This window comes from Diadema antillarum, unplaced genomic scaffold, assembly GCF_040938485.1.
Source record: "Diadema antillarum isolate AM-2024a unplaced genomic scaffold, OU_Dant_1.0 seq00000340_RagTag, whole genome shotgun sequence".
NCBI classification, from domain to species: domain Eukaryota; kingdom Metazoa; phylum Echinodermata; class Echinoidea; order Diadematoida; family Diadematidae; genus Diadema; species Diadema antillarum.
Genome location: NW_027271353.1, coordinates 249,523 through 263,181, shown reverse-complemented (window position 1 = coordinate 263,181; position 13,659 = coordinate 249,523). Strand labels below are relative to the sequence as shown.

At 41.1% G+C, this 13,659-nt stretch overlaps 1 protein-coding gene across 1 annotated transcript; it reads left to right on the top strand.

Annotated features, from left to right (window-relative positions):
- The first annotated feature begins 2,173 nt into the window (after nt 1-2,173).
- LOC139730854 (uncharacterized) lies at nt 2,174-13,515 on the top strand. Its single transcript, XM_071641728.1, has 2 exons — nt 2,174-2,343; nt 10,781-13,515. Exons 1-2 carry the CDS (start codon nt 2,174-2,176, stop codon nt 12,081-12,083), a joined length of 1,473 nt encoding a protein of 490 aa, XP_071497829.1. The 3' UTR covers nt 12,084-13,515.
- The last annotated feature ends 144 nt before the right edge of the window (nt 13,516-13,659 follow it).

Sequence of the window (13,659 nt, the reverse complement as noted above, 5' to 3'; positions counted from 1 at the left end):
ATGAATTCTACCAGAAGAAAACCGAGGGACGGAAAGAGGCAGAGACAGAGAAACCAAGAGATCAACAGGGGGGAAAAAGAACAAAGAACACAGAACAAAACGGCGACAGAATATGAGAACGAAAAAGGGAATTGTCGACAATAACATGTAAGAATCTTCGCTGCTTGTTCGGACATTGGTTGTTCAGATGAACCAGGGAGGTGAGAGCCACCTCCCTGGATGAACCATGGAGCCATTACTAACTCCATGGATGAACCAAGGAGGTATACCTCCGAGTATAAACTGTTATGAAGTTCGGAGCTACGACAGGTTTGTTCAGCGATGAGGAGTATAAGTGCGCGAAAATGACAGCAAACTTGAAAGAAACAATCGACCAATCGTATAAATCGTGATCATGATGACGAAATCGCGGAGTATTACATAGCTGTATATAAATCAAATTACACCACAGCATCGAGAGCACTCTGATCTCATTCAACTTTCTGCACAAAATGAAATTGACAAGGGGGGGGGGGGGTCTAAGAAGTAATTTACCCTTTGCTTTCGGTGTACCTGACGACAGCCCGATAATCTTTACCAATTGTCGAATTAGTCGTTTCCTCTCGATACCTGCCATTCGGAAGGCAAGTGATAAGAGTCTGACTCCTGCGCCACTGTCATGACTGTTTCAAAGAAAGTAATAATGAAAATCTTTTGAAGTTGTTGCTGCAGTAACTGCAAAACTGCAACGTACACTACATGCCAACATTTTCATGAAACGGGGTCTGGATTACTTGCAGACATTCTGGATCGATGACAGGCCGGAGGCAAAACCTTTCTGCTGTATGTTAGGATTGATAATCGTGTCAAGAAAAATGTCATGAAAGTTAGAAGTACGACGGAACGATAAAACGAAACTTTGCTATCACTGTAATAAGTGATATGCACTCACCGAAATGCCTCGGCTACTCACTGGTTCATACTGCCTATTTTTTCCCTTTCCCATGCATTTTTTTTTTGCTACACTATATGTGGACGTTGTTTTATGAATGTTGATGGAAATAAGAGTTCCACGACTTAATGACCTGATTAAAGCCAGATCCCCCACTGGAGACAGGCACTTCCTTCAATGAAGTACTGATTTTTCTGATAAATGTCTATTCGATATCAACTGCAAAATGAACTTAGACGTATAATACACTGTTCCAGAGCAGGTGCTGTACAATTATTCACTGCGAATTAAGTATGCCGTCCTGTCTATACGATATTTCTAACGTTGCCTGTACACCCCTCCCCCTCTTCCGTTGTGTACTCGTGACGCAACTCTGCCTTGGAATGAGTGTATCTACCAGTAATATCCGCTTCTCGTTTATACCTTGTTTGTTTTTTAATCATGTCTCAAATCGTGTGGACTCGACCTTTACCAGCATTTGTTGGTTTTTAATAAGCAAAGGTGATGAGACCTTTACACAGTTTATTGCGCGATTAAGAGGCCTAGTACTTTATATGGTAAGTACAGCTGTCATAATGCTACCCTGCACAACAGGCTCCATTTCTACACGCCTTTCTCCGCTCTTCAAATAGGGGACGGGGTACGAAACTTTTGAAGAATGGGATTTGTTAGGAGCTGTTGCAGACATGAAAGTGTCGCGTTTGTCCCTGCCTGCGCTGTAAAAAGAGAAAATTGAAAGACTAACATGTTTGCCAAACTTCTAAAATAAGGCATCTGGAAACTGCGCAATTGATTTTTGACTTGCTTTCTCAATATCGTTAGTATGGTTCATCATTGATTTTACTGCCGTGGATGGCAACGCGTCCAATACAAGCATAGTATGGAAATCATCTGGGCGTGGAAAGCTCACTTGACAGTCAATCTGAACGTTTTGGTTTTTATCGCACTCAACAGACACCGTCCTTTCACTCTGACGGTCAGATGTGTTTGTGATTTGTATAACCCGATTCAGTCATATACCTCTTGTCTATTTTTTCCCTTGATTCCGCAGACGAACTCACAATGGTTTAATCAACTTCCTTGCCGTCGACCGCACCGATCATAGCATCGTCGCGAACCACAATTGGTAATCACTACAAGTCATCGGTCATCAGATAAAACAAAGAAACACAGAGACAAAAGTCTGTGTTGCACTTGTGGTGTGCCAGTACCCATTCGGTCAATCGTTCGCCTGTTTTCGAGATGGCCCGCTGGTTTCGACGTCGTCGCAGCTCAGTGGTGGTCGCCGCACTGACAGCTTGCGCATCGCTCGTGCTCCTGGCGAGGGTCCACGTCGTGCAGGAGTCGGGTGGAGACGATCGCAGGGACTTCCGTAGTGGCTCGGTGGGGCGGCATCATGGCGAGTACGGACGGTAGGTAACTAGGTATACTGATGATAGCAAAATGCAATCTTCCAAAATATTACGTATGTTTTTTTTTCCTGACTTCGTAATCATTTAACGGAATGCAGTGTATGTATGACACGTTGACTGCGTAGTGGTCAGTGGCGACGATAGCTTCAAGGTTTACCCCATGTACTCTTCAAAAACACATTCATAAGCAATGGATTAGGCAATAGGTCATCGTGTTCTCTAGCAAAACTGATAATATATGACATTTTATTTTGTGAACAATTTATCACTTCAGCATGATGATAACTACGTTCATTATACTACCGTCTCTCGTGCATCTATGTATACGTGAAGGTGATTACGAGCTACGTGGTAGGAAGACACGTAAAATGTTTGGCAGCAACAGCACGCTTTGGAGGATTCCCTCCTTACAGCTCTAAACTTGGAGCTTCACTCCATGGTTCTTTAAATGCGAGTACATAACAGTAGTTGAAGGACGGATGTATACTAAGGGGAAAACTTGAAGTCACATTCGGTACCAATCCGCATGTAGCGTCGCCAGCGTGTCAGTGACGTGTAAAGTAGTTGGGTACATGCCATGTTATGCAGTACAACTTGATGCGGCAGGACACCACATCAGTTTCATAGCACAGTGGGGAAGTGAGATAATGAAAATAGCTGCAGGAACGAATCAGAAACATACATCTTTTATAAGAAGCGATGGTAAAGAAGTGTGAAATGATGAACGAGGGAAAAACAAGTTTGAAGAGAAAAACAATCGTATATTTACTAGCCAAAATCCACCTTATCACATGTGCCAAAAGACACCAAGCGCGCCAAACAGACACATAACACGCCTTGCTTCATATTCGTACAGTGTATCGAGCAAACGGAAGGATATCATTTCAGATCTGTGTGTCAACTCTCTTTCTTCGTCGTATAGATTTACGACCGAGGGACATTTCACTGGGTCATCTTCTCACGTTTGTTTATATAACAACATCTCCATCTCTGTCAGTTTTTATTTACATTCCATGAAAATATCGTGAAATCGTAACTCACGATGCCATATATCAAGTCAGTTCGTGCAGTGTCTGTCGAAAGATGCTGTTTATAGTATGAGGATCTTTGCCCTGCTCAAGCAAGTTGTGGTTTGATAATTTGTGACCTATAGAGCGTAAGTTTACTCTGTACTTGAAGATAATGGTGTAGTGTTACCCCATAACACAACGCAGCCTATTCTCTCGCATCGGAAAAGCGTGAGTTGCCATCGTTACCCCATGAATACGAACAAACATTTCATAAAATCCAAACATACCAAAGAGTTTCAGTTATGATGTAGGACTACTCTGTAGAGAGACAACCAAGATAAGATGCCGGCAGCATGGCTAAAAGTCACGAAAAATCTTCGTGTGATCAAACTAAGTGTGCTATCAGTGACATCGTTTCGAATGCTGCATGTCTGACGAGACTAGGAGGATAGTTCAGTCCCTTTATTCCTTTCTTGCTCTTTCCTGTTGTTCGCTAATAGAGGAAACCAGTCTCATAATGAATGTCTCTGACTTGGTCATGTTGTGATCATGGTTGCAGCATGATCTCTTCTTTGATGTCCAACCAAACCGTTCCCTCTTCCCCTCTCTTACCACCGTCCCCTCCCCATCTTTCTCTCCTTCTCGCTTGTCCATTTGCAAGCATGTCTTTGGTGTGTGCAGTGTAGAGGTGAACTGTCGAATGGGAAGAGTTGTATTCTCCAGGCCATACATACAGTAGTCTATTTTGGCTCACAAAGGAAATTACTAATAATTATATTTGACGATGAAAGGCAGGAGGACGGGAGAGGAACAGGTCGTTGGATGCATGGTGTACTTCACAAATGTCAGTGCTCAGTATGTGAAGAAGTTTGACATCGGTGCACACAGTTGTACAGGGAAGAGAGGGAGTAGAGAAGCGTTCCGAAGTGTCCATTGTCTGCTTATAGATTCACTCCCACCTGTCCCGCATGAAACAGGTGCTACACCACAGTATTAGCCACTCGACCTTTTGAGTATCATCCTCCAGAATACTCGAGTTGGATTTAGAGGTAGACGAGCAGTAATAAAGTCTCTGCAAAACGACGTCACAGCTCGAGCTGTAATTTGTTTGAAGCCTCTTGAAAGGGTATCATACAATTACGTCATTGCATTGTTCACCGTGATCTATTTCTGTGCTGTTAGATTATGATTATGATTACTACCCAGGGCACCGCACAGGAACTGCTTTGTTGAAATTGCATTATTTCGGTGTTAGTCTGGGCAAAAAGTGTCCCGAATCGTCAGATCGTAACTGCCGATATATTCATTATCACTACATGGGGGGGAAAAAAGTTATCGAGAACGATTAGATCCTTATAATAAGTTGTAGATACACACATTGCATCCCAGCAGAACTGCATATATAGCGAAAATATGCTCATAAGGATGGTTTTGAATGAAAAAATATTGAGTTCTCTAGACACATCCAATTTCTGCGTGTACTTGTGACAGATGATGACAGCCCCGTCGTTGAAACTATCACAGGCAAATACAATTGGAAACCCATTCGATCCCCGCAGAAGTTATCAGAAACTGCCCAGTGGTTACTGCAGACCATCACATGAATTTATGTTGCTGCTTAGATTCTAATGTTACAGGCGTCAAGCCGAAAATACCTCAACCCTTGTTCTCCCACCTTCATCTTTTCATCATTACATACGAGTGGTACAGCTATGATTAAAGGGATCGTATAGTTTTGGCTGAGACCTACAATTTTCAGGTTTCTGACATCGCTGGGATAATGAGAAACCTCTAATGAAATGTGAAAGAGCATGTGATTCCAAGAGGAATTCAACCTTTATTTGGTTTACTTGGTTTTGAAGTGGCTGAGATATCCAAAATAGAGCGATCCTACTAAATGGTGGGACTCACCTTTCATTATATGATCGCTTTGTTTTACTTTGGGTTTTTTTTAATGTCTCAGCCATCCCAGGACAGATTTTCTTCAAATAAACTTTGAATTCCTCCTAGATTGGCATGCTCTGTACTATTTAATAAGTGGTTTTTGGTATCTTGCAAATTATTAAAAGCCCAGTCCTCATTTCCACCAATACTGTACCACCCCTTTAAGCCATTCAAAATCTGTACTAGTTGTTTTGATGTCTATTAGCGTGTTTTAAATAGAGAAACGGGAAATTTCGATAAGCGAGGACTCTAACCGTATTATATTTATGAACAAGTGTCATCTCATCGGCAAGAAGAGAGTGAGAAAGAACAGGAGAAAACTTGGGACAACTGTCTCCTTGAGTTATAGATGTTTGCGAAAAAATAACACTTGAAATGGTAGCTTAGACTTGTAAATTGGTATTGCTTAACAGCAATTGAGTAGGGATTGTAGGAAAAATGATCTCTGGACGAGGAAAAGACTCACGGAACGTCATCCGTACTCATTATCCCGGCCTGGGGCAAACCCAAATTACCCCTAATTGCTCGTTCTCTCAACAAGTCCTTATTGAAATGGGAGCTTTCAACGCCAGAAATTACAGATCGGTTCAACTTTAAGAGCTTTGAGGAAAATGGTGCCGCTTTAAACGGATCAACAGTGTCGTGAATGGAGGGACGGGTAAAGAAGAGTGCTTTCTGTATTCCTCTCGAAGTCATAAAGTGACTGGAGAGTGATGGGGACTTGTAGAGCTTGAAGGGGCTTCGTGTTCAAAATTGACAATTTGCATTGTTGCCTAAGTGATGATATTACCACCCTTCTTAAGTGAAAGTACAGAAGGCAATCACTGACCGTTATAATTTGCAAATTTTTACAGGGACCATTCTATAAATGCTTGTAGAAACTTTTTTTAACAACAAGAACGGTAATTGCTTTTTTTTTCTGTTGAGTATTTGCCTGTCATTAATCAATCTACTGCAAATTTTTTTGAGATGGATTGATCTGAGTGATTGAAGTGTCTCATTGTGTGTTGTAATCTTAAGAAATATTGATGGTAATTGCTAAGAGACCATTAGAATAACCTTTTAGCTCATGGAATCTTTCGGTATGAAGATTGAAAGGTGCCTGCCATTGTTTGTCCGCTTTATTATCTTTTTTTTTCTGGCGCTACAAAAATGCTTTTATCACCTCAAAATAGGAGAGGTAAAGAAATGTAAAGCCCACTTAAACTTGTCCATGATTATGCACGGATGTGTAGTATCCGCAGTGAATTTCTTAAGCGCCCCGTCATATTTAAACGAACAATTGAAATAGAGATTGCCAACACTGCCAGCGATGGAGTGATACTAAAGTTTTGAAATACTTTAAATAGACATCGAGTTCTTGATCGATCAACATCGAGTTCTCTCTCTCTCTTTCCATCTTTCGATCGATCGAGCAATATAACAGAATTAACTGCATAGTTGAACGGAAATGTTGATCAAAGAGGATAGTTTCCTCGGCATCTATGATATGAAAATCCATACATTGACCCTGGATATACCGACACTATTCCTTTTGCTGAGTACATCTTGAGAGGATGCGGTTTGCAGTTGTCTCCCACCGCTGGTAATGACCTACAAATACAAGCCACGACCCTAAACAACAAATAATTTCACTCAATTCCCTGGAATCCATCCAAGTTGCTCCAGGCGGTTGACAAAATGTTGCCTTTGCGGAAGAATCACCTGGATTTCTCTCGTCAGAAAATATTAAAACATATTAAACATAATTATTACAATAGTTTTTTCAAACAATCTCTTCAGCGAAATTACAATAGTGTCCTCAAAAAGCCGCCAATATGAGCAACGCACATCCATAATTGTTACACTTCAAATATATTAATTCTCTTTTTCTCAGATATGACATATTATTATCAAAGAATGGCACAATGTTATAATCAAAACCTCATCTGTGCAAGAAACTATTTATGACGGTGTCCTCTACTCAGGACCATGGAGGGATGAAAATGATTATACGGAGCGTTGTAGTCACCGTTTAGATGGCTCCACCAGTGTTATGAATATATACGTATCGTCATTTGCTTTGAATGTAAATCATTAGTATAAAAACAATATCACTTCTCAATTGATAGAAAGACATATCGAGGAGTCTCGGACTATAACCGACGCAGAGGAGATTAAAGCACTTCGTCTCACTGGTCATCACCAAGCAAGGAGAGCTCGATCGTTATGACAAGTTAATTCAATTCAATTCAATTCAATTCAATTCAATTCAATTCAATTCAATTCAATTCAATTCAATTCAATTCAATTCAATTCAATTCAATTCAATTCAAGTCAAGTCTTGACAAGTCAAGTCAAGTCAAGTCAAGTCAAGTCGAGTCGAGTCGAGTCGAGTCGAGTCGAGTCGAGTCGATTCGATTCGATTCGATTCAATTCAATTCAATTCAATTCAATTCAATTCAATTCAATTCAATTCAATTCAATTCAATTCGATTCAGTTCAATTCAATTCAATTTGATTCAATTCATTTTAATCATTCCCTGCTGAAAAGAACTCAATGTCTTACAGTGTGTTCACACAATGTGTTCACATAGTCGGCGATGTGAAAACCCTCGAATTTAACAGTGTGAAGATAATGTTTCACTGCGGTGTAGTTTTTAACAGTGTCCACGTAGTAATGTTCTGTTTCACACTGTAAATTGATGATTCACAATGTGTTCACAATGCTAAAACCATTGAAAACGCTCGATTTTAACAGTGCGAAGGATTTCAAACTGTGTTCACAATGTCAAGCAGGGTCTATACACCTGCTATTTTTATGTTAGTTACCCCTTGCAGTCTGATGTCACTGGAAAATTAATGGTGAATGCTTGAGAAGATAGCTAGTGCGATGACTTGAGGAGCATCGGCTGGATGGTACTGGTTTTCATGGGGTAAAACAAACAAGAGAGTGTAGTTTAGACAAGAAAATATGACCTGTCACCAAGAATGTTTTCTTCGGGGTCTTCGGGGTGTTGTGATGTTTATGGGGGTTACACACCTTATCGGTACAGTCATGTTTGATTTTGAAGATTGATTGGGTGTTGTATGCGAAGTAGTTGCTCACTTTGTTTTAGACACTGAAGTTCAAGAGAGGGGTGGGAGAAGTGTTTGTTGAATACACAAACCATGGAACTACAACACAGTTGCAAGCACAAACTGACGGACGAAAGAGAGGCTGTGTGTGTGTGTGTGTGTGTGTGTCATCTAGCGATTTCGCTTTTTATCGCAACACTAAAAGTGTAAACTTTTCAAGAATGAACCGTGGAATTTTCGGAATCGTTTGTGGTCGTTTGGCATTAGTTTTTTGCGAACTGGATGAATGGATGTAGTACCGTCTTTCTTTATTAAAACACTTAAATCCTCTTTTGATCTGCTTCTGTATTGACAGCCAGTCAACCACGTCTACGCGAACAGTCAGGAAATGCTCCTCCTCAAAGCGACGTTTCTAACAAAATGATGAGCTGTTCCTAATCGACAACGCTAAAAAAGCATCTATATCCGATTATGTCTGACAGAATATATCAGCCCTCTGAACGCACGTCCAGAAGGAGTGTAAATAATGTGTTTGTGAGACTTCTTTCAAAGCACACTGGGCGGAACCAATTAAATGGCTAATGAACGGCAGAGGATTATTCTTTTACAAACTCCATTAGCCGTTTGGTGATGTGCTCATCTTTTTTTTTCTACAAGATGTAAGCCTCCCCTCACTCAGGACCGAGAGTGAATATTTGTAATGTAGTATGACCAAGATGAGATAAGTGTATGCTTTCGTTTTCCTTGTAAAGTTAATTGCGGTCTTCTACAGACCTTTCTTTCAAAGTCAAGGCAAAAATACCATTCCTCCATAAGTGCTGAATGTGCCATTATGTCAAATATGACATTTTATTTCTTGTAATTTATTTCACTTCGCTACACAACGCGTTAAAGAGGAAAGGGGAAAAAAAGGTTTCTTCTTTCGCAAAGTGGCTCACGTGTCCACAGTCACCTGTTAAGGTTGATAAATCATTTCGCTTTGTCTCGATATTGTGATTTTCGTTCGAAATGGCGTATCAGTCGTGTGTCTCACAAAGCATAAACCTATTTATCAGGTCTAGACATCACTACTGATTTCCAGTCAGGACTTTGTTTCTATTTAATTAGAGGAGAGACGGGGCATTTCCATGAGAATAAAGTCATGACGCAATGGTCGTCGATTCCATGCGTCTTTATTTGTATGTGTGAGAAACATCTTGAGGGAGAATCCAACCAATCTTGCTCATCTCTGAATGTGTTTAGGAAATTCCGTAGAGCCTACATCAAACCTTTTGTTACGCATGAGACATTGACATTTTGTATATGATATCAAAACTATTGAGTTGAAGGGACTCGTTGTATACGTTTATGATAATAAAGTGATACCCCTAAAAGAATTATAATAATAATAATAATAAGGTCTTATTTACCCAGGGTAGCCTCTTCAGTGTTGCCACTGCTCTACCAGAGGGCTCTGCTATCATTATTATCCTAGCGTTGCCAGGTACCCATTTATACACCTGGGTCGAGAGGGACATGTGGGTAAAAACATCTTGTCCAAGGACGTAAGCACTGGGCGGGATTCGATCTCGCGGTCCTCCGTTCGGGAGTCGTGAGTCTTATCCACTATGCCAATTATGGTTTTAGTATGAGGCACGATAGCCTCAAATTAAAGGGATGGGTGTAGCTTTTGTTTAGATGAGGGTTCGGGTTTCCAACTTATTGTGGGGGTAATGAAAAACCTTTTGTAAAATTTATAAGAGCTACAATTCTATGAGGAATTCAATGTTTATGTAATGAAAATTGGTTTTGAAATGGCTAAGTTATCCTAAAATAAAGTGTGCTCATAAATGATAGGGGGCACCTTTCATTAGATAGGGCACTTTGTTTTAACTTTGTTTTTGGATATATCAATTCAGAACCGATTTTCATCAAATAATCTCTGAATTCCTCGTCGTTTTGTATGCTCTGTAATATATTTTCAAAAGTGTCCTCTAATTATCTCGCAAAAAGTAAAAATCTAAACTCCCCCCATCTCAACCAAAACTATACCATCCCTTCATAGAGATCTACAATGCACTTGTTTTTCGTTATACCTAACAATTAGGAAGTTCATTCAGGACATTACCTCTCATGACTAGTTAATGGGGAATGTGCCAGTAAGTAAGGATCAAATTGTAGTATCATTATTACTTAGTGAAATGCTGAAAAGAAATGATCTTGAATTAAGGTATAGGAAGGAGATGAAATATAATGTTACATGGAATGGTAATGGATCCAGATATCTTGATAGCGTTTATTTTGATAACAGAGTAATGAAACCTATTGAAAGACAAAAAGTTGAGTCTTCATCAATGCTATGAGTGCAAAGGTGTTAGGATGCGGTTAAGGACCATATTATTCAGACTGACCCGGTACGTTCTGTCTTTGTTTTGTATTGCACACAGGAAACGACTCCAGGCACTCCCGGATGACATCACTTCCCATGGTGGTCAAGATGACCAAACCATTATAGCGGTCAAGCCAGACCCCATTCCGCGGAAACCTTCTTTTCTGGTCTACGTCTACGACCTTCCGGAAAAGTTCAACACCAACCTGACCCGATGTGTCCAAAATGGGGACTCGTGCTTTAAATTTAACGACTCCGGCATGGGGCCAGAGTTGCGATCGACTGAGAAAATGAGCTACAGGAATACATACGGTCACTCTCTAGAGGTCATCCTTCATGAAAAGTTGAAAGCGAGCTATCATAGGACTACCGACCCGAACGAAGCTGACGCGTTTTATATCCCTTTCTATCCGAGCGTTGCGTGTTTGTGTAGAACTTACAGTCGCATAGACGTTACGAAGTTGCACGACGACTTGTGGGAATTTCTGAACAGCGCCCTCCCATATTTTAATAACGGCAACACGATGCGGCCGCACTTCATGGCGCTGGGTCGGATGGAGCGGGAGCACTGGGGCAACAACTGTCCGCTTCTCCGAGACGAAGCGAGGACGTCGAGCATCACTTTCATCGGCATCGAGCAGGAGCCGAGTGAGAAGACCAGGCGCTACTTTCATCGCGACGGCAAGGAGATGATCATCGCCCCGTTACCGAGCTATGGCCACTTCAACTCCAAGGAGACTGCGGCGCTCAACGCGCGCCAGACCAACGTCTTCCCAGCGGACGTGCGCCAGACTGAACGGGACGTGTTCATGCTCCTCGCCGCCAGCAGCCGGAAGGGCCACGACATCCGGAGTATCCTGAAAAGACGGATGACGGGTACATCTGAACGCTACTCGCAGTTCTCCGCACACGCCACCCTGAAGGAAATGCAGGCGGTGTGGTTCCACACGCCGGAGTGTCACCAGGATCTACATCTGCCCATTGTTGACTGGATGCGTCACTCCGTATTCTGCCTCCAGCCTCCCGGATACTCCAACATTCGCAAATCGTTCTTCGACTCCGTGATGAGCGGTTGCATTCCCGTCACGTTCAGATCCAAGAGAAGTCACGTGATTTATCCCTTCGAAAGGACTCTGGACTACCGGCGATTTTCGATCAACATCCCAGTGGACGAAGTGCTCTCGGGTAGGACGAACGTGACCAAGGTTTTAAAGGGCGTGTCCAAGTGGAAAATTTCGGAACTGCAGTCGAACTTGGCAGAGGTAGCGCCCAAACTCCAGTATTCTTACCCGCCCCTCCGCGGTGCTGATCACGATGCGTTTGCAATGATTATTGAAGAAATGAACAGAATATCTGAATAGTGATAGGCGTAATGACTTCGAAAAGAAGCAACAGGCGTTTTCTTGCCTTTTTGTCTGTGAACAATGACGATTGGTGGAGAAACATCAAGAAAACTTTCATTCGTAACCTTGCAATATAACAATGAATATAACAATGTCGGACGCCATTCGACTGTTGTCTTCATGGCAACTGTTTCTGTACAGCCGGATCATTTTGTGCTTCCCAATTATCGATTGGTTGTTTTTTTTTCAATTGAAAGGGAAGATAACTTTGCCTTTTGACATGGATGTATATAAGGTTTCCAAAGAACCTTGTCTGGTCTTTTTTTTTTTTTTTACAATCCTCAGAGCACGTCCAGCCTCTCAGTTTCATTAGGTGGCTTGCTGTTAGTGTGGATCCCTTTTATTTCTGTGGAGATTGCTATTCTAGCTCCTTGCTAAATGCATTGTAATTTACATAACTATTATTGATGTGTGTTTCAATGCGTGTATTTCCAATCGCTCTCTAAAGAGTTGTCCTTCTAAAATCCCAATATTCTTCTAGGAGAAAGTGTACAGACATCATGTTGGGTGTTGACAATGTTTTCACCTTGGCGGTTCTTGATGATTATGCAAAAAATCGAATTCATGTACTTACCAGGCAACAGTTTAGGTGAAAACTGCTGCTGCTACTGCTGCTGCTCTACAAGACGCAGGGGGTAGACACTGGCAAAAGATCATCAACGGAACGAGATTGCTGTGCAGTGATACCGCTTTGAAAAAGAATGGTAGTTTCACATTTTCATGCCATAGAAACGAGGCTTTTGCATTATGATGTAGTCTAACCGCTAAAATGGCCTCAAAATCAACCCAATAGCATGACACTAACGAGTAAGTACATTTTCCTGTAGTATGCATTCTCACACTGTCTTTTTACGTTATCTTTTATCGTTCGATTTGAAGATATTTGTGATATTTTATGAGTACTGAGTCGAAGGCATCAAATGCCAGCTCGGGGCATACAGACATTTTCCACTTTACTTTGTGTGATAAATGAACTGATATCTTGATTGTCCATTACGTAGGATTTTGCACTACACTGTTATATCATTCTACAGTGTATGTATGAAGTGTATTGAATGATCATGATGTGTGAGAAAAGAGAGGCGACGACGAACACATACATGTATAAGAAAATATGTCACTAATCCAAAGCCGCAATTCCCTTGTAAAACCCTTCCCATCATTTCGTTGGGGAAAACTCAAATGTTTATGTCATTTTTTAGCTTATTGTGTGTGTATATGTGTGTGTTGTATATTCTTCAAAATGTGCTAGAATGCATAAGCGTGAAGCTCAAAACGACAGAATAATAATATGGTTATTCTGAGATATTCCAAAGTCTTGCCTTATGTGCATTGAATCGGAGCAGAGAAGCTGAAAATGCACATCATTTGTAACTAATGTCTTTCCTCCACTGGCTCCAATTTATTAGTATCTTCTGTCTTTTTTTTAAATTACGTAATTATTCTCTCATCTCAATTAAAAGTTACCCTCCTGATTCCGGTCTTCCCCAGCATTATACTTTATCCGTTCTATCACAATATAAGTAGTACAGTG